This window comes from Ursus americanus, chromosome 21 (assembly GCF_024610735.1).
Source record: "Ursus americanus isolate L20-20 chromosome 21, mUrsAme1.1.p, whole genome shotgun sequence".
In the NCBI taxonomy this organism is placed as follows: domain Eukaryota; kingdom Metazoa; phylum Chordata; class Mammalia; order Carnivora; family Ursidae; genus Ursus; species Ursus americanus.
In genome coordinates this window covers 1751977-1773347 of record NC_142147.1, presented here as the reverse complement: position 1 = coordinate 1773347, position 21371 = coordinate 1751977, and the positions used below count along the sequence as shown (strand labels likewise).

General features: G+C 60.5%; 1 protein-coding gene across 1 annotated transcript in view; it reads right to left on the bottom strand.

Annotated features, from left to right (window-relative positions):
- The window catches only part of SLC7A5 (solute carrier family 7 member 5), a 33149-nt gene extending 12530 nt beyond the window's left edge, over positions 1-20619 (bottom strand). Inside the window, exons 1-2 of the mRNA XM_045772775.2 lie at positions 20001-20619; positions 6141-6266 (exon numbers count right to left, since the gene is read on the bottom strand). Of these exons, the coding sequence (XP_045628731.1) occupies positions 6141-6266; positions 20001-20553 (679 nt within the window). The 5' untranslated portion in view covers positions 20554-20619. The remainder of the gene's footprint in view (positions 1-6140; positions 6267-20000) is intronic.
- Positions 20620-21371: the final 752 nt, after the last annotated feature.

The window sequence follows — 21371 nt, the reverse complement described above, 5'->3', positions numbered from 1 at the left end:
CGCTGGGAGGCAGAGGGCGGCTCCCCCAGGTGGCAACACCACGGGGCAGGACTCTGCTCGGGAGAGTAGTGACCGATGCTGGGCCCTCATGTACCGCTCCCACTGCTAGGGCAGACGTGCAGACTGTGCTGGGCCCCAGAACGGGGTGCCACAGACACAGATGAATGACAACAATCCTCTGGTGGCCACTGTGTTCCAAGCTACACAGGGTTCTATCCCCACAGGGCCCCAGCCCCCAAGAGCAGGCCAGAGAGGGATCACGAGTGATACAGGCAGGCCCTTCTGCAGGCTCCAAGAGTGGGGGCGTGCGCACCCTGGGACCACCCCTTCTCTGGGGCTTCTCTGCACACCTCAAAGGTACCTCTAAGTTTTGCCCCAAAAGAAGGCAGCATATGCCAGCTGAGGGTGGGTCCTGGCCCTGAGCCCCCGGAGCCCCTCCTAGCCCGAAAACACAGTCCCTGACCATACCCTCCCGGGAAGGCTGCTGGAAATGTGAATGCCGACGCACAGCCAGAAGCTGGGCCCGCCTCCCGCCCACTGGGACCCCCTGCAGACCCAGGGTAACTGGGGTGGGAAAGCTCCAAGGCCCCAGGGAGCAGCTCTCAGGGAAAGCTAGCCCAAATCCCCGCATCACACAGACACAGCCACGGGAACCAGCAGCTCTGCGCACACGCTGACAGGCGTGGTCCTTCCTCCCACTGGGAATGTGCCAGCCCTCTGGCTCCTGGACTGGGAGGACCAGGGCTCTCCACAGTTCCGGCGTCCCCAGAGACCTGGCCTCTGCGTGGGGGGAAGGCCTGCTCAGATGCTCACCAGGGCTTCTCTGGGGCCCGGGGAGCCTGTCAACGCCGTGATCTGGAGAGAGGGCAGTTGGAGGCAGCAGCAGAGAATCCCAGAACCTTAGGGCTGGCGGGGCCCCACCCACCCCCGTGCTTTCCCACAGGCAGAGCAGCCCTGGGGCACCCCTCCTGGGATAGGGACACTGTGAGAAAGTCAGCCCCAAACTGGGGAACATCCACCACGCTGGAACCTTCTGCTTCTCATCCCGCTTTATCCCTCTGGGCTTCCGTGGGACGGTCATCTATGTCATGAGATGGGAACAGGGTCCCCCCGAGAACTCCTGGTAACCTGGAACCTCTGAATGTGACCCGGTTTGAAGACGGAATCGAGGTACAGATCTCAAGATGAGATCATGGATTAGGGGAGGCCCTGAAGTCCACGAGTGTCCTCGGAAGACACAGAGACACAGGAAGGGGACACAGGGACGAGGCCGAGAGGGCCGAGTGCTGCAGCCACAAGCCCAGAGAGCACCGGAAGCTGGAAACACAAGGAGGGAGCCCCCCACGAATTTCAGAGGGAGTGCAGCCCTGCGTTTGGACAACAGGACACTGCAGACAGACCAACGGGCCTCACTCCATCTGGGTCAGACGCCCTGGCTTCCACTGCGCTCACGGACGTGGCCGGGACAAGTTGTGGCGTTGGGTCCTGCTTCGGATCACGGGTCAAGTGAACAGTGTCTGGCCTCAGGCTCCTGCTCTGTAAGACAGGCTGTCACGTGTGGGGCCACCAGGTCCTGGCAATCTGAGTCCTGCCTGGCCAGTGAGCTCTGTGTGACTGGTGCCCTTCATGGGCTAGGGCAGGAAGCACCGCGATGGGTCTCCTGCTCCACCCGGAGACCAGCATGCTGGGAGGGGATGCCTCCTGCGGCAGGCTCATCAGGCTGTCTTCCCATTTCCCCACCGCGGAGGGACGTGCCTGGAGCACAGTGCCCGTCCTGTCTCTGCCGGATGTCTGGGAACAGTGAGGGGGCAGGAATCTGGGTTTGAGGAGGCTGACAGGAGGTCGGGGCTTCCACACCTGGCCAGTGTCTCTGGGACCCTCTGTCTTTTAAACCCCCTGGAGGAACGGGCTCCTTGGCCTCAAGATCTGCTTCAAACCTCAAATCCCAGTTGCAAAGGGCCCTCTCCCCCCTGCACAGGCTGCGAGAGACTCTGAGAACCACGTGTGCCCAGCACGGGGCTCTGGGGCTGCCCCTGCCCAGGGCACGGGTGAGCTGAGGGCCGCAGTGAGAGTGCCCGACTTCCCCGACTTTGACTTCATGCCAGACGGCGGCACAAGCAGAGCATGTGACTGCAGATCTGTTCCGATTCTGGAGGCTGAGCAGTGCGGAGGCGTGGAGGCCTCAACTACGAATTATCAAAGAGCAGGGGCGCCTGGGTGGCTCCGTCAGTTGGGCATCTGACTCGTGGTTTTGGTTCAGGTCACGATCTCAGGGTCGTGGGATGGAGCCCCTTGGCGGGCACGGCACTCAGTGGGGAGTGCGCTGGGCATTCTCCCTCTGCCCCTCCCTCGCTCGCATTCCTCTCTCTCAAATGAATCTAAAAAAATTACCAAAGAACATCCGCAGGGAAAAACACCCACGCCCGCCTCGACGGTACCTTAGGGACAAGTCCTCCCACAGTGGCCCCGGACATTCTGAGGGACAGAGGGGCCCACGGGGCCACGGCCCTGCCCTGCCCCCCTCCCTGCTCCTGGGACCCGGGGGACCAGAGTGGAGAACCAAACCCCAGCCCTGCATGGCCCCCCGGTGCAGTGCCCTGCAGTCCCGGCATGACAGAGAGGAGCCACAGCCCACTTGACAGGGCTGCTCGCTGCAGGGGCTCGCCCCCTCCTGCACGGGCTGTCTCCCATGCGTCCCCCATTCCGAGATGCCCCCGTCACGTCAGGTGCCCGGACGTAGAAGACAATCAGAGCCGCGTTCAGGAGCCTCTGCTTACAGTGCAAACCACACCCGTGTCTCCCAGCACTTGGGGCCAATGTCCCAGCAGCGGGGCGAGCTCGTGTGGGCTGCTGCAAGGGGGGGCCAGGAGCTGGGGCGCAGGGGGCAGGGGCTGGGGCGCAGGACTGCTTGGCACACGGAGACTTCACCTCCCACGACCTCCCTCAGCAGAGGGTATCCTGTTCAGACGTAGAGTGGGAGGGAGGAAGTGCTCTGTGGACCGTTTTTATCTGTACAACAAGGCAGTCCACACTGTAACTGCTCTCCCGCTGACACTGCAGCAAGAGCAAAACCACAGGGGCCCATTGTGTGTCCTCTGGGGGGACCTGGGCAGAGGGACGCGCCTTCTGCACCCCACTCCCACCTCTGGTCTGAGAAACGCCAACTTGGCTTTGGGAGCGGCCTGACCTTAGGGCTGTGGCCCCTGTGGGGCATCACACATAAGGAGTCCACAGACCAAAAGGACAAAAGCAGGTGGAGGCAGCCCGCATGTATGAGCGTCACGGTGCCCTCCGCCCACCCCGCCTGCCTGCTTCCCTGCGGCCTCCCATGCTTCGTACAACGCCACTGGATCTGAAATGCTGACCTGAGCTCGGTCTCCCCTTCTGGAAATGCTGGGAGCAAATCCAGACAGCTCGCATGGCGCCAGGCCTGCATGCCTGACACTGCGGGCGCCCTCCCACCCCCAGCTACTGGGCAGCTAAGCAGCTCCCACACCAAGATCCCAGCCTGGGGCCGAGCAGAGCGGTGCCTTTGTCCCCCTGACTCTGCCTTCATCCAGCCGCCCCCCCACCGTCCTGAGTCCTGGTGTGGGCTGGCGCCCCGTCTGCCTGTCTGTAATCCTCCTGTTCACGCGCTGTCTGGTGTCCTCAAATCACAGCCGAGCTCCGGCCAGCAGGGCCCAGTCCTTGTCAGGGCTCAGCCCCGAGTCACATTCAGGGCCTCAGAAGGTTCCGGTGAAGGATGGTGGCAAGAACGAGGGCAGACTGCTCACGGGTCTCGTGATGGCCGAACAACAGCCAGCTGGACTCAAGCCCCCTCTGCAGCCCTTGGGCCCCCCGGGTGCTCCGTGGGCTGGGGAGGAAGACCGACCACTCAGAGCCCAGGTGAGCAGGGCAGTCTGAGCAGGGGACAGTCTGAGCACAAGCGAGTCAAGACCCTGCTCCAAGGATCCAGGGCCTCCCGCCAGCCATCTGCACAGGGACCGGGCAACGTGCAGGCTGCCCGAGGGAAGACGAGTCAGACCACAGACTCCGCTGGAGGAGAAGGGGGTCAGTTTTGCAACCATGTGTCCCCCAGAAGGGAAGGCATTCATCTTAGAACAACACAAATCTCTTGAAGAAAACCAGGAGGCAGAATTCTGCAGACACCGCACTGTATCCCGAGTTCAGAAAGGAACTGCTTCGGGCGGGGGGGGGCGTTCTCGACAGCAACAGAATCCTAAACACATTAGGTATTCTAGCCGAACAAAAGCTCTTTGCTACCCCAACTGAAAAGTGTTTTTACAGAAGTCAGGTCACCCCTCCACATTCTTCATCGGTCTGAAGCTAATCAGACCAGCCAAGCAAATAGCTCCACGAGGAGATCTTCTATCAACCGACATGTTTCCTAGCTGCACAAAGGCTGGCCCGCCGGTCCTGCCCGGCCGACTTCTTCCCGAGGCTGCACGGTTATTCAGCCCCGACCCGGGTCCTCGAGACGCGAGGAATAAGGAAGAAGATACAGTCCTGTCTTCAAGAAGATGCTGGGCCCTGGAGTCCCGGGAAGGCTCTCGGAGTGCGGAGCGTACCCCCGGCGCTACGGCGGCCCACATTCGGGGCCGATCCGCCCCTCCCAGCCCTGCCTGGTCGGCACGCCCGAGGCCTGGAGGATGTTAAGGATTTCCTGGGTGGTCTGAGACATGCTCCCAGGATGAAGTCCAGCTCCCAAAGCAGTGACCCACCTGCCCCAGAAAGTGGTCTGGAAATCCGGGGGGATTTTCCCCTCGATGCTGACGATGATCGTGGCTCGTGGGTGCTGGGTTCCCATCAGGTGCCACAGCCACGCTAGAAACCTTGACACACGTGAATGTATTCAATAAAGACGGTCTGCCCGAGTTATCTGAACTCTCGCTTCCACGTTACTAGGCCAGGGTAGACCAGCATGTGGGCTTCTCTCTAGCCCTAGAGAGGGCCGTGTGCACCCAAATCTCCTGAATCATGAACGTCCCCGGGGAACGGGCCCACGGTCTATGGATGCTGGGTTCCTATAAAGCGTGGTGGCCTGAGTGGCCATTACAGGGAAGGGTGCAGGAGAGGCCGGAACTGCAAGAACGGATTTCTGGGTATCACAGGCAGATGCCCGGAGGACACGGCAGATATGGGGCCATTACGGGTTTTCCACCCACTTGCTTCATAGCTAGCCAGCACGTGAAGAGGGCAGGCTAGGATGAAGATGCCCACAGACACCACGTGGGGTGCCCTGCTGGAGAAGCCTGCGCACGAGGGGTATGCAGCCCTGCGCTGGCACGCCATCTTGGATGACACAGACCCAGCCCCAATCCTGGCTCTCCTGCTGCCCCTGAGATGGGTGAAGCAGCCTATCAGCGCCCCTGCTGAGCCGGGAGCACAGGTGCTGCCTTCCCGCACCCCAGGGCTCCAAAAACACTCGGACGTGGAAGGAGGCAAACACAGAGGTTGTGGGGCACTCGCCATGGCTCTGCGTGTCCCCTGCACACGAGGCTGTGCGTCCTCATGGTGACCCTCCCTGAAGGGGCCCCCAAAGCTGACTTGCACCAGCTCCTGCGGGATCGCTGGTCCGTGAGAACCGAGCAGATGCCCAACCCACCAGGAGAAACCGCGTACTTCCATTCCCAGCACTGCGAGGACGCGCTGCCGCCAAGCGCCACGGCGTGAGCGATCCAGACGGATAAGACAAAGCGGCTGACCACAGTGGGAGCGGTCAGCACGGCAAGACGCTCCCTGGGGGTGGCCACCCTCCACCCAACAGGCCCTTGGGATTTGGGGCCCCGTGTGCGAGATCTGATCCGGTACCAGTTCCATCCCACCCTGCTCTCTGTGTGCTGGGCACAGCCCTGAGGCCCCTCTGCAGACCACCATGTCACCGTCCTACCCCCGCCCTCACGTGTGGGTCGGAGAGGGGGGTTTGGAAGGGACAGGGTGAGTCCGTTTCTCCCCATCGCTCGGGATTTAACTTATTCGGTCTTTGTAACGACATCAGTGCCTCTCGCCGACAGCGTGACCGGCTCAAAGGAAGCCAGACCTTCGGGGCCTGGGGCATTCGGGGATGGGGCCCGCCCCCCCCCCAAGCACAGCAGGGCCTTGTGGGACACGTGGTGGGGGCGCCCAGAGCTTGCACTCACCCCTCCCGATCTGGATGAAGCCGAGCAGGATGATCAAGGCCAACGCCAGGAGCTTGGCGGCGGCGAAGGCGTCCTGGACGCGGGTGGCGGCCTTCACGCTGTAACAGTTCACGGCCGTGAGCAGCACTGCGGAGAGAGGGCGGTGGTGAGTCCCGCGCGATGGGCGGCCACAGGGGACAGGGGTGGCCCCAGAGAGGGCAGCCCAGCCCCGCTGGCCTTGCTCTGGGCTCTCCTGGCTCAAGGTCAGAGGCTGAGAACCACATTTCTTGACTCTCAAAACAGCTATAATCCCACACACCCTGGGCTATCGTAAAGATTTTTTTTTAAGATTTTATTTATTTGAGAGAGAGCGAGAGAGTACGTGCGTCCAAGAGAGTGAGAACACCAGCAGGGGGAGGGGCAGAGGGAGAGAAGGAGAAGCTGGCTCACCGCTGTGCAGGGAGCCTGACCTGGGACTCGATCCCAGGACCCCAGGACCATGACCTGAGCCAAAGGCAGAAGCTTCACGGAGTGAGCCACCCAGATACCCTGACATTAAGAACTTTTAATGAATGAATTTCAACCTTCTACCGGACTCTGAGCAAAGCCCACCCCACCCTGCCCCCACCCCACCTGCTGCACACCTGAGGCACTATCTTCAGAGCGCAGGTTATAAACACAAAGGCACCTCTGCTGCTGGAAGGAGGCTGTGCTCACCCGTGTGCACCTCTCACCATTTGAGCCTAACTTAGGTGCCCACATAGCCCACCTAACTTCCCGAAAGCGGGAAACTCTTTTTGCAGAGGGAACCTTCTGGAATCCCACAGAGGAAACAGGTAAGTGAGGCACTGTTAGCATGAATCCATATGACAAGCCAAGGGTGGGACCATGGGGGGCAATTCTGACACACGAAATGGGGACTGAAGGCAAGGCCAGGCCCAGGGAGGGCAGTCAGCAAGAGGCAACACTCAGGTGGGCCCAGCGGGGGATTTTAACAGCATATGCTGAAAACTGGAAATCACACCAATCACAGCTGGTCCCCCGACCCGGAAGGGAGGGGGGTGAGATTTGGGGGGGCACAGGTGGGCCGCTAAGCCAGGCTCCACAAACGCGCCCAGATGCGCGTAAGCAGGCCCTGCCTGGCTTCCCGGGAGACCCCTGGCCCTGACCCAAAGTGGAGGCATCCATATGTTGAGATACCAGGCGTGCAGGAGACACTGTGAAGTGTGTGTGGACCTCGCGAGCTGGCTATTATCCCAGCCACTTACAGCGAAGCAAAACTATATTAAAACAAAGGCAACAAACCCTCAACACTCAGACCTTCCAACTCACTACTCCTAACTCGCGCGCGCTCTCAGCTGCTGGGAGACGCTCCGAAGGTGAGCTCACTAGGCTGCTGCCTGGCTCCGCGCACGGCGCCCTCCGGAAGGCGCCTGCCATCGGCTGCCTGGGAGCATTCACACCAGGGAACCCGCAAGGGCACAGAGCGGGGCCTTGCCTTCCTGGGGGCTAGTCTTCTGCCTTTAACCCGCAGGGCCTGGACCTGGGAAGGGCCTCTCCACGAGCCCCCTACTCCCACTGCTTCTCCACGGGCTGCACTGAAGGTAAGAAACGCTGGAAAGTCTGCACATCTTTTCTCTTTTCGACACAGAACTAACCCAGGACTGGCAGACCCCAGGGGGCTTTTCCCCAGCTAAAGTCAATCAATGAAATTTTACAATTCGAGCAGGAAGGCCCCAAGAAATAAATCCCTACTAATGAACTGGGTAAGACGCAACAGCTCAGGTAGAAGAAAAACAAGAACTCTCCCAGCTCACTTCACCCTGCCACCAGCTTATCGCTCCAGGAAATTAACTGACACCTTAATAGCACCCCCCCTCCCCCCGCCGCCCCGCCATGTTTCTCACTGCTCTGAGCTCTGGCTGATGCAACGGCCGACCAAGATTGTGCTCTGCACTGAAGTTCAGACTGAAAACTGCTCTCAAAGTCGTCACTTGTAGCTGCCATTACTCAGCAGTTCCCGCGCTGGGTAGGGCAGCAAAGAGCAGTGGCGTTTGGGCCTGGCATGGAACCCGGCCAAGCCCCTTGGGTTCGTAGGCTGTGGTCTGCACCTGCACCTGCCAGGCCACGTAGTAAAATGAGCTGCTGCGGGGAGGCTGCCGTCCAGACACAGTGTCCACACCAAAGGACTGAAGGAGGAGCTGAGCCTGGCCGGGAAAGGCTCAAAGGTACACAGGGCAAACAGCACCAGGGACCTTCACATGGCCGCGGGGAGTGGGGACATGCTTAGTCCAGGCCCACAGAACCAATGGGGAGATGGCTGTCCCGCATCAGCCATATCAGCACTACCATTCTCTGCACAGAAGAGGAAACAGGCTCAGAGTGGCCCCCTGCCCCAAGATGGTAGGGGCAGACCCAGGACTCTGGCATGTATCTGGCAGCCCCACGGTGATCACAGTGGCCGACAGGGAGAGGAGAAGTAGCAGAGTTCCCTTGTCTTAGCCTCCCAGGGGAATGATTTCAGTCTGGTGCTCATTGATCCCACTGGCCGCATGGCTGGGATCCGGGATGGAAGGGCCTTCCTGCCACCGGATCCCAGGAGGCCTCTGCACAGCCAGAGGGTGGGGCCGGGGTTTTCTGGGACGGCGTCACATTTCCTTACGGGGTGACTGTGACAGTCACGGAGGCACACATGCCTCTGGCCCCTCCTCACCAGGCCCAGGTGGCCAGCACTCTGTATGCAGAAGCACTTCCGGCAGGAGGCTGGCCCATTGCATCACTCCCCCATTCATGCCCCAGGGAGGCAGGGCGGGTGGGGGGGGTGTCGCCCAGCCGCACCGGGGAGGCGGCTCTTCCCCCGCCTGCTGGACACCCTGCCGAGCGCGGCTTCTTGCAGGCTGCTCTCCTGGCAGCGGCACGCAGGCATGGCTCTGGACACTGCAACAGCCCAGCCAGCACCACGCAGCCAGCCCTGATTGCCGCCTCTGCTCCGCCTGCTCCTCTGGGGTCTTCCCAGCCCTCTCCCCATTTCACAGAGGACAACCGAGGCTCCAGGAAGGGGAGCAGGCTTGCCCGGAGCCCCCGGCTCACGGTCGTTCCTACTGCAGTGCCCACCCATGCTGTGCTGGGCTTAGTGGTCACTGGGGCAGGACAGAGGCCCAGGGTCCTTCCTCTTCCACGCCACTGCCCCTCCATCAGGAAAGAGAGGTGCACACCTGCCTGTGCCCAGACCCGACCCGCTGCTCCCACTAACGCGTCCTGAGCCCTGCCCAGCAGGTGCAGAGAGCCTCTCTTCACACCACGGCAGCTCGAGGTCACATTCAAGATAACCAGGTCATGGACAGGCAAGGCGGGCTGCAGGCGGGAGGGGAAGGGACCTGCTCACAGAACAAAGGGGGCTTTGTAAGTGAAATACTTGATGAAACTTTCATGTTCACTGACTTTGGCTGACGAGTACATAAATGCTTTAGTATTCTCCATGCTGTTCCTTTCTTAAAAAGTTTCAAAATGAAATAAAATCTTAAGTAAACAAAAGCATTCATCAGGGACCCACTGTCTCTGGCCCTCACAAAGCAGCTGGTAGCGCCCCTCCCCGTCCTGCCTTTGGCTCCGGCACCTTGACCAGACGCCTGGCAGGGGGGCTGCTGCTGGGTGTGTGAGATGGCGACACTGGGATTTGGGCCTAAGGCGAGAAGGCACTGAGGGTTAGTGGTGTGGTCACTGTCCCTACGGACTCGACTCGCGGCACTCCATGGCCTGGGGACGAGAAGTGCCGGTGTCACACAAGGGGGCCGCGGATCGCAGCTGCAGGGCACGGGCCCACTGGCCGGCCTGCGGACGGAGATGCCATCAGGAAGGCTCCCCATGGGGCGCCTGGGTAGCGCAGTTGTTAAGCGTCTGCCTTCCGCTCAGGGCGTGATCCCGGCGTTCCCGGATCGAGTCCCACATCGGGCTCCTCCGCTGGGAGCCTGCTTCTTCCTCTCCCACTCCCCTGCTGTGTTCTCTCTCTCGCTGGCTGTCACATAAATAAATAAAATCTTTAAAAAAAAAAAAAAGGCTCCCCACACTGGCACCCCCAGATAAGTGGGGCTGTGCTCATGCGTGCTGACAGCTGGGGCCAGGGAGATAAGCCAGCTCTTGGCTGCCCGAGGACCGCCAGGAGCAGGCTGGGCCTGGTGGTCGGTCCGCAGACCACGCTGGGAGCTTGTCCTTGAGGGGTGTGTCCATCCCACCCTCATCCTGCTGCGACACGGGCCACCTCCCTGGCCAGCAGGAGCACCCAGCTCAACCTCAGCGAAGGAGCCAGGGTCTCAGGGGCTCCCCCTGCACCTCGATGGTGGGCGGCGCTGCGCAGTGAGGGAAGGACGACCCCACAGCCACACAGGACACCTGGTCACAAGGAGAGCCTGGCTGCAAGCTCCAGCCCCGGCTCCAGGCTGCCTGACCAGGTGACCTCTGTTGAGATTCCTGCCAGCAGACCTAAGGCTGCACATCCCCAGGGGGCCGCTCGGGCCCCGGGCGCTGGCTCACCCCCAACCTGTGATTCTCAGGCTCCCCTCAGAAAGCACCCTGTGACCCTCCCTGACCCTGAGTGTGGGGTGTCCTGGGGGTGGTGCCACCGGTGGTGCTTGATGAGACCCGGGACACCCGCACACTGCTTCCCCGTCCCAGGTGTGGCCCCCATGCTGCTGACGTCACAAAGGCACACGCAGGGGGAACACAGAGAAGGTGCCCTGAGCAGAGGGGACGTACTCCCCACTAGCACACAGGCCACCAGCCTCCTCTTGGCCGTGGCTTCTGCCTGAGAAGGTGGTTATCTGAGCAGGACTCAAAGGCTCCCTCCCCAGCCTGGCCCCACTTGACCTCTCCTCCCCGAGCCACGCCAGTGACCCCAATCACCCACCACAGCCCCGACCCCTCCTAGACAGCAGCCTCCTGTTAAACGTATTCATTCGGCTGTTCCACCCACAGGGGGAGGGCTGATATGTGAAGGGTGCCTGTTTTCATTTAAAAACACCAAAACAACAGCAAAAAAATTTTAAGATAAAAATAAGTTACCAAAAAAAAAAAAAAAAAAACAACAACCCACACCAAAACAAAACACAAAAAACACTCCAACTGAGAGTAAAATGCTGATGGGCGTACTAGGCCCAGTAACCAGGGCTGCGTGGATGCTCGTACAAACTCAGCCGCGATCTTGATCACAAGAGCCACGTAGGAGCACCTGGTGTGTACTCAGGCTCTATCATTCGGTGCCCTCGGTGCACCCTGGGGGGCAGGCCAAGCCCCCCCACCCCCTGCCCCTGCTGACTTGAGGTCAAACACGCCAGGGGAAGGTCATGAATAAGCCCAAGAGAACCATCCAAAACCACACCATCTGGGTACCTACTTACTGATCAGGAACTCAGTCCAATGTCCCCCCAGGGGCTGCAAGGATGGAGCCCACTCGTCCCCAGCCCAAGGCTCTGCAGGGACTGTCCCCCCAGGATGGAAGGGCCCAAGGCTCAGAGCCCCCAGGCCTAGAACCTCACTGCCTGAGCCCTGCTTAGGAGCCAGTGGCGGGCTCCTCATGGGTCTCTCTGAAGAAGAAGGTGCTTTCTGCAGATGGTGTTTGGGCCCTGGACACCAAGGGCCAACACCTGGGCAAGGTCGGTCTGCGGCCTGTGAGCAACGCCGCCTGACACCTGCGGGGTCCAGCTGGCAGAAGACGGCCAGACGGGGCAGACACAGCAACGCCACGCAAATGAGCACTGTCTGACCTCAGCTTCGCTGGCAGGGACAGGAAGTGGCCGTGGGGCTGTGCCAATTCCAGGAAGCCCCGCCAGCCGGGTCCCCGGGTGCCCGCGCGGCCAGCCTGGAGCCTGGCCCCCCATGGGTCAACATCACGTGCTCACTCTAGGTCTGGGCCCCGAGCCTTGGCTGCAGGTGCGCAGGCTCCTAGGGCAGCACCAGGGACCGTGGGCTTGCCCAGGCACTGCGAGGAGCCTCGAGCACAGGTGGGCTCGGCCCATGGCCTCTGCCTCTGGAAAGGAGATTATCTGAGCAGGACTCAAAGGCTCCCCCACCAGCCTGGCCCCACTTGACCTCCGCAGTCTCCTGTCCTGCCTTCGCCTTACTTATCCAAGCTCACCCAGCACATGCAGGGGCCCAGAGCTTCATGGGGGCTCGTTTATCAGCACCTGGCCCCTGGCCCCTGCAGGTGCAGATGTCCTCTTGGCTCTCCGCGAGTCGCGCTCCCGACAGGCAGCCTGATGGCTGTGATCACCTGCACCTCCCCCATCCAGCACTACTTCTGTTGTGCCTTAACTTTCTTGGCCCTCCCAGTGACAGATAGGATCTCACACTCCCTGGGACGCCTCAGGGCGACTTCACCTTTGCTGGGCTCTAAAGAAAAGGAATGGGCATGACCCCAAACCACCTGATAAGGCTGACCTCACCTCTGGAACGTGCTAGAACACGAGCTGGTTTAGGTCAAGAGCTCTGCTCCAGACCCACCCAGTGGCAGGGAGTTGTTTCCACGCGGCCCAAGGCTTCCCCAGCCAAGAGGCCGCTAGAGGCCTGTGGGAGAGGCCGACGTGACCTCTCCACGCAAGTGAGGACACTGGCTTTCAAGCCACCCCCCCCCCGCCATCTTGTCGATTCACTGCTTCTCTGTGGAAGAAAATTACTGATAGGCCAGTGTCCCATTTTCAAACTCCCCATGACCCGCCCTGGAACACGAGTCTTCACATTTCTTCCCATTTTTAACCTGACCACGGAGTTCACCAGGCCTGGGGGGTGGGGGTGTCAGCAGGTGTCAGGAATGGGGCCAGCACATTCATGTCCAGACACACCAGCAAGGGGCAGATTTAGCCAGCTTGGAAAGCTGTCAACCTCGAGTCCTGGGGCCAGCAGGAGACCCCCAGCAAACAGCAGCGTCTCTGAGGGGCTTTTCTGAGGCACAAGTCCTGGAGCACAGGCAGGTCCCCAGGGGCCACCGGCCCCAAGAACAGCCAGGACAACCAACAGGGAAGCCCTCCCTTGGCTCTGAAGTGACCCCCGAGTGCTGACATGCTGTGTGACGCTGGGCTGGTTACTCAGTGTGTCTGATCTCTGCACAGCTGCTGGGGGGTGGTGGTGAAGAAACATGAGAACTCGCTGTCTAGCACCCCACCAGTCGGTCACTGCCAACTGTGAAGCTCTGCTCAGCACGCACCAGGCTTTGTTCAGGAGACTCCATGCTTCAGGGTCTCCCTCAGAGCCTGAAAACCCCTAGCCCAACCCCTCTGCACCTCCAGCAGTTCTAGCGAAGGAGAAAGCGGAGGGAAAACCTGCTGGGGTCGCAGCCCGAGAGGACAGGGAAGCATCTAGACTCGTCTGATATTTGGGTAAATGGAGCTCAGAGAGGTTGTCTGGCCGGCTGAAAGTCACACAGCCCAGGGAACGGGGAGAGGACGCTCAGGCCTCCCCAGTCCCACTCCGTGCTCTGGAGCCTCGGCTGGGCCTTCAACCCTGGCTTCCCCGCCCCAGCCCTGTGCAACCACCTTGCTAGTTCGGGGGAGCCCGGGCATCAATCCTCCCAACCAGGTGATTCTGACGCCTACCAATGGGGGCAAATCCCCCAGGGACCCACCCCCCACGTGCACACATGTGATGCCCGTGTACTGAGCATCCTCCAAAGGGACGCTGTCCTGTGTGGGTTTAGGCCTCAGACTGAAGCAGGCTGTCCCTCGTCTGCACTCCCTGGACGGAGGGTTTCTCGTGCAGGACTGTGCCCAGGACAGGGCCAGTCAAGAGCATCCTGGATGGATGCCCCCACGGCGCGCCGCTCGTTAGGCAAGAGGGCCTGACCGGAGCTACACAACGTGTCCACACGTCTCCCTTCTCCAGGTAAGGCTGCCCCAGGACAGGACCCAGTCTGCAGCCCCCAGCCCTGAGGTCTTCACGGGGGCTGCACGCTGCTGAACCTCGGCGAGGCCTCCCGCCCTGGAGGACAGCCGGGGCTCACGAGCCCTCTCCCTTCGTGTTCTGGAAACAGCTCATTGCCAGGGACCCCCTTCCCTGACGACCAGAGGACACTCGCCGGCGACGAGGCCAGACACAGGTCCTCAAACTCCCTTGTGCCTCGGCAGTGACGGCCCCACCGGTCCACCGGGACAAAATGCTCCTTAACCACGCTGTGCTTTGGCCCCCGTTCCTCCCCAGACCCGACCCTGGCCCCCCTCAGGGCGAGCCAGCAGACAGCCCCCTGGTGGGGGGACACCCGCTCCGCCCGGGCCCCACCTGGCCGCCCTCGCCCACACCAGTCCAGGGTCCCTGATCCTTTCCCTTAGCTCTTCGGGGTCCAAGATGATTGCAGGAAACACCCCCTACCCCAGGCCTGTAACACGAGGGTGCCCAGATTAGAGGCGGCTCTAGCCAGGCCCCGTCTCTACCCACTGCTGTCCCTGGGAGGGCCACAGCTCCTGGCCCCCAACCCATCCACTGTTCCCTTCACCAGGTACAAGTGCTCTGTCGTGTTCGATTTCCGGACAGTCCCTCTGTCACCTGTCCCTGCAGTGAGGAGACATCTGACTCATACACCCTCTGCATGCATGACCTGCTCTGAGACACAGGCCCAGAGAAGCTAAGCACCCAGCCCCAGGTCACACAGCCCAAGCACTCACAGAAGCTGGGGGACAGGGTCTGGGACAGAGCCGCCCCCCCGCCCCCCCCCCGGCCTCCCACAGCAGCCCTAGTAACTTGGGCAGGATCTGAATGTGTCTGTGTTGAGGGCTGAGGCCCGGCCAGCCGTGGGCAGCTCACATGGACATGGACAAAGCGCGAGGCTGGCCACAAGGTCACGGTGGACTTCAGGACGTTTCCCTGTAGTGGCCTCAGTTCTGACTACAGTTTCAGTAACTCACAATCACGGACAATCAGCTGGGGCTCAGCAGCGACAGATGTCAGCCAGCAACCAAGGTCAGGGCAACTCAGAGCAGGATCAGGTTGCGAGCACTGTGCTCCAAGGGCCCAGTGGGAAGGTGCTGCCAATTCCTCACATAGCGGGAGGGGTGGGTGTGGCCCCAAAAAATGCCCCTGCAGGGAAGCAGGTCTGCCTGGACAAGCGTGTGGGGGAAAGACGCCTCCCACACTCTGAGCCTCCCTAGGGCACATGGGTACTGGAGGGCCTGCTGGGATGGCCATCCTCCAAACAAGAATTCAGGATTCTGCCAGGAGCCAAGCAGCTGCTGGACTGGGCAGTGGTGCAGGGTGGGGTGGTCTGGTTGGCGGGGTCAAGTGCGCTCCGGGCAGCACTCTAGGCCAGCAATCCAGAGAGGGCCCAGGAAGGTCACACCCACCAGAGTGGTGCAGAATCACGCAGCCCCTGGTTCCCAGCACCTGCTGTGGGTCACAGAAAGCAGAAAGGGACTGGAGATCTGCGAGAGCACAGGAAGAGGCGCGTGCCGGGGGGCAGCTGTGGGCCTACCCTGTCCCCGAAGTTCCTCTGCAAGGTAAAGGTCTGGATGGAAAGAAGAGGGAAAGGTGAAAGGCTCCCTAGCCAGCTGTGCTAAGGGGGGTCAGGCACCCCAGTCAGGGGACAAGCACTCCCCACAGAGTCCGGGATGGGACAAATCTCAGATCCCCACGTCTTCTCACCCTGGCTGACTGGACGCCTGCACCTGGTGACCGACACCACCCCAGGAGCCTGACATCTGCCATTCCCGCCAAAGATGCGGCCATGTGTCCCCACACAGGCGATGACAAAAGGCGGTTCGGCATGTGCAGTGGGCTCTTAGCCCACTGCTGCCTCAGTTTCCCTGGCCAAACAAGAGGGATGACAACACCAGTTTGAAAGGCTGGGGCAGGAGCATGTGAGGAGAGGTGTGAGTCCGAGCACATGGCCGCCAGGAGACACCAGATCCATGTCTGCCCCCCTTGGGGGACAGGGTGTGAGAACCCCATGACTACGCACACTTTGGAGTCCATACGCCTGGAACACATTTCTGGGCAGAGTCTGCACATTCCTTCGGATTATCAAAGGGGTCCGTGACCCAGGGAGAAAAGGGTTAGACATGCCCACCCAGCGTCTCCCGCTTCCTTGAGGTCACACGCTGCTGTGAATTACCCCACGGGGCCGAGCTCCAGTCCCGTGACTCTCGGCGTGACTTGCTCTGGCGGCCGGAGCACGTTTGTGTCTGGCTGGGAAAGTCAGATTTCAGGGCTATGACTGGGCTGTCGTCTGCACTTAACTCTCGGCTTGTGACTCTGGGGTCGTCAGCAACTTGGAGACACCCAGAATAGAGATGGCCCCAGAGCTGGCGGCTGGAAGGCGTTCAGACGCCCTGAACCAGGCAATACAGTGGTGGACACATGGTGTAGGTGCCCCATAACCCCAGGAGTGGGTCAACGCCTGGAGCTGATGGAGAAGAGCCAGTCAACTAGAAGACTGGGGGGTAGAGCATGACCTCCCGTCCCCCTCTAGTCATTACCCCAAGTGACTTACCCTCACATTGGCTGGCCCCAACCCACAGCCAGCCAAACCCGTCCTGATCTGTGCCCCTCACCTATGGGCAGTCAATCTCCTGCCCTCGAGGCAGGAAGGGACTACTGTGGGACAGGCATGTCGCAGCTCAGACCCCAACACGAGAGGGAGACCTTTGGCATTCACCTCTGGCTCTTGCTGCCTTCTTTCCATTCTCTCTCCCTCCTGCTCTTTGCTAAACTGGGAAGAACAAGTTCTAGGGCAGCTCAAAACGTGAAAGGTGAACAGCAGACGGAGGGGGGTGTTGAGAATAAATTACAGCCACCATGTGGCAGGGACCCTGTGCGCCGTGCTTGATAAACACACCGTGGCCGAGAGCCCGCACGTTTACCCAGGCAGAGCTGTGACCAATTCCCACTTCACAGATGTGGAAACTATGCTTAGAGTCTCAAGCAAATTTCTTGAAGCAGAACCCAGGTCTGTTCACACGCAGAGTGCAGGCTTGACCGGACACCAGGTGGAAAACATCTCAGGTTACAGGACCGCGGATGACACCCACCCCACCCCACTAGGATTTGGTGCCCTCCAGCAGGGGGACTAACCCACTCTAGGGGAACCTTGGCAACCCTGTCTCCCATAAGAAGGCAGACCAAAGTGCTTTCTAGACCTCACCCTGAAGGGGACCCAGAGCCACCAGCAGACCACCCCGAGTTCTGCAAGCACCTGGTGAGCCCAAGCTGCAGCTGTCCCAGTGGGCCCAGTAACCCCCTCCCCACCCCCGGGCAACAGGGAGGGGGAAGAGGAAGGTAGGCACCCAGCAGTCTGTAGGCACTTGCTTGACACCTGTGTCTGGGGTAGGAGTGACGACGACGCAGCAGAGGGAGACGTGGCCCTTTCAGACCCTCCTAAGGGCCCCTCCCTTGACAAAAGGACCCATGCAGGTTTCTGGACTTGGACCAGCTCCCACTGTGTGCTCCTAGCTCGGGGCTCTCCAGACACGGATGGACCCATTTTACAGAGAAAGCTGGCCCAGGAATGTTGGATACACTGCCAGAAGCAAATTAAGGCTGACGAGAATCTCAACTCCAGTCTGAGTGGCTTCTGCCCCAAAGTAAAAAACCAGCGTCATCGTACTTTCAAGCAAACGCTACCAAGTTTTTGTTTAGCGATAACACAAGCCTAGTCCCAGGCCAGATCCCACACAGCCATCAAGACCTACAGAGCGAGTTTCTCTCACCTTTACGGTGCACTGAGAAACACCAGAGCCACACCAGACAAGGGCCCCATAGTGGTCGTTTTGGTCGGACCTTATTCCCACATCTATCAGCAGCAGAGCTGTACTAAGTACCAAAGCCGACCTGTTTCAGAGCAGCAGGTCGTGTCCAGGGCACTGAAAAGACCAACCAGCAAACCTGAGAACTTTGCTCGAGTACCCACGACACACCAATGGAAGGAGCGGGCCACCAGGCCCTCCCACGGGGCGCCACAAGGCCTGGGGTGGGCTCACGGACAAGAGCAGAGCAGAGCGCCCTTCGTCTTCTTGGGGAGAAATTCTAGAACCCAGCCGTTGTGGGATACTTAGAGGACACTCAGAAACTCTCTGTGGCTTTTCACTGCCTTCTCAAATGCCCCTACAAGGGCAAGCCTGCCTCCCTGGACACCCATAACCTTTCTCCGTGCTTGTCCCCCTGTGCCGGGGAGCTCCAAGTTCTGTGAGCCTCGGACCAGCCCTTGTGCCTTTCCACACAGACAGGCTCTGGATTAGCGCTCATCCTGGCTGACAGGGAGCCCCTTTCTGTTCAGTGGAAATCCTCTTTCCATCAGAGAAAGCCACCCACCCACACCTAGGCCCACGTAACACACCCCCAAGCTGGTTCAGGGAAGAAGAGCCACAAGAGCGGATCAGCACATGGAAAACGTCACCCCCACTCACAACTTACCCTGGCAGGGGTGCCCACAACAGCACTCCTGGCCAGGCCCAGCAGTGCCACAGTGATGTGGGGCGGGGGAGGGGGGGCTGGACCCACCACAGTCCCTCTGCAATCCATCTACTTAAACCTGAAAGTTTAAAAAGGGACTAGAGAGAGAACAGGCCTTTAAAGACATTATCTGTTTTACTACATACTGGGCCCAGACATTAAATCATATTGTAACATAATTATCGTAATCATATCATAAAAACTCATCTTGCTTTAGAGGGGCTTTCCCCTTCTCAGATCAACGTGTCGTCCCATAAAACCCTCATCTGAAAGCCCCACCTGAAACCACAGGTCTTGCTGTCCTCAAGCAGATCGACCTCCTATCTGGACAAAGGCTTTTTTTAAAGCTGAGATTCACATCCTGAGACCGCCCCAAAAAGGGCAAATAATGCTCTTCACTCAGCGTGGCCGCTCTGTTCAGGGTCTCCGGAAAGCGTGGGATGTCAGGCAGCCAAGCAGAGCCTTCTGGACTCACCAGTTTATGAAGGGTGCCTGCCCCCACACTACAGTGTGGCTCGTGCAGGGAATAGGGTCCACATACTCCGGAGTCCCCGCAGCACCAGCAGGCACTGCCAATCAGGGGCCACTCCTCGTTAATGCACAGTCCCCAAGAGTTTTGAGTTTCGTGGCCAGGACCCCAACCACAAACGTAGCCCTGCTGGCTCTGGACCTTTATGCACTAGCAACATTCAGGCAAATCCTCACATCAGGTGGCAGCTCTGAAAGCAGGACACTTCCATCCTGCAAGGCCCCTCAGATGTTGGCCAAGGGGTAGGTGTAAAAAGTGCCAACAGCCAAAAAAGAGAAGAAAACCACATTATCTTTGGTACAAACGATTTTTTTCTGAAATCCCACAAGAAAACTGTTTCTGCAAAGCACTCATAGTTCACCAGGGCTGTATCCGCCAACATACCCAGACCATGACCATCATTAGGGATACGACCAGGGGCTGTTTTTCAGCACACTTGGGACCCCCGCAACCCACCCTCCACCCTCAACACACACAAATTTAATTTGCAGCCAACTACCCCTCCGTTAGGACTTTGAGACTGCTGACTAAATGAGCAACACAGAATTCTGTTCCTATTGGTTTTGTATGAGCCAGCCTCTGCTGATTCCTGATAAGCCGATTTCAAGAGCAGAAATGTATGAATGTTTTTTTAACTACAGTTTCTGTCTGAGCACTCAGTCCTGGGAACCTCAACAGGAAATGCGCTACGCAGACATTGCGTGGATGACCACAACAGGCAGGGGATGTGTGTTGAGCCGTCTGCTTGTGAAAAGACGAGGTGAGGAAGTGGAACACCGCCCCCCCCAGACTGGGGCAGGGACCCCGCTGACTCACCGCCGAATCCCCAAGATGAGGTGGACACGAATGAATGAGACCCACGTGGGCTCCGCGGGCCGCTCCCGCCCGCGGCTGGGTGCCCACCCCCGCAACCCCGGGCGGGTACTCACGCACGCAGAGGCAGGCCACGAGCTTGGCGGCCTCCTCGGGCACCGGGCAGGTGGGGAAGATCGGCTTGAGCAGATAGGTGGCGAAGACGAGCGCCACGATGTACTGCGAAGAGGGCCGGATGATGAGCAGCTCGATCCACAGCTTGAGAAAGGCGGGCAGCGAGCCGTACACCTCGAGCATGTAGGCGTAGTCGCCCCCCGACTTGGTGATGGTGGTCCCCAGCTCCGCGTAGCAGAGCGCGCCCACGATGGAGAAGACCCCGCACACGGCCCACACCACCAGCGCCAGTCCCGGCGAGCCCGCCTCCTTGAGCACGCCGGTGGGCGTCACGAAGATGCCCGAGCCGATGATCGTGCCTACGATGATCGCCACGCCGTTGAAAAGCGTGATGCTCCGCTGCAGGGTCACGCCCTCCGCGCCCTCCCCGCCGTCCGCGCCCTCCGCGCCGTCCGCGCGCCGCGTGGCCAGCATCCGCTCCCGCGCCTGCCGCTCCTCCTCCTCGGCCGCCGCGGGGGCCGCGGACGCGCGCCGCTTCGGGCCGGTGCCTGCCATGCCGCCGCGCCGCCGGCCGGACCAGACCACGAGGCGCGCGCGCCACCACCCAGCGAGGACCCACTCCCGGCGCGGCTGCTGGCCGCTGCGTCAGGCCGCGCCGCCGCCGCCGGCGCTTTATACGCCGCCCCGGCCCCGCCCCCTCCCGGCGCCGGCCCCGCCCCCGGCCCCGCCCCGCGCCCGCGCGGCAGTTTACCCGCCGGTTGGGGCGCTGGCTCCTTCCCGCTCTGCCTGGCTCCCGCGCGGCGCCCGCCCGCACCTGCTAGGGCCATGGCCGGCCGGGCGCCCGGACGCAGGCTAGGAGCTGGGGTGCCCGCGGCTCAGACAAGGCCGGCCTGCCTGCCCTCTGCAAGGGCGCTCAGGCCCGCGGGGGCGCGCTGGGCCGAGGTGACAGCCCCCCCAACCCCGACCCGGTCTGCTCCTCCTGTGGACCTGGGATATGTGAGGATGTTCAGAACCGCCCCTCCTGGGGGAAGCTGGTGGTCCAGGTTGCGCCTGGGGTACTGAGTCACAGGCTGAGGCCACATCCTGAGTTCCTTTCTGGGCCAATTACCATTTTATCCTAAAAGGACTCCCTGCCAAAGAGCAGAGTTCAGGGACACAGCTCTTAGAAGCAGTGACCTAGACTTGGGGAGACCAGAAATCTGCATAAGCTCATGTATATTGACTTAATGGGGGTTTCCTGGAAGGAGCCCCCAAGAACCCTGCCCCCGAATCCAGCAGGAGTTCAAAAGCAGGCTGTAGGGTGAAGTTTTCTGAAGATGAAAATGGCTGCAAGGTCCCCCAGTCACCAGTCACCCCAGGGCCTGGAAGCGGGA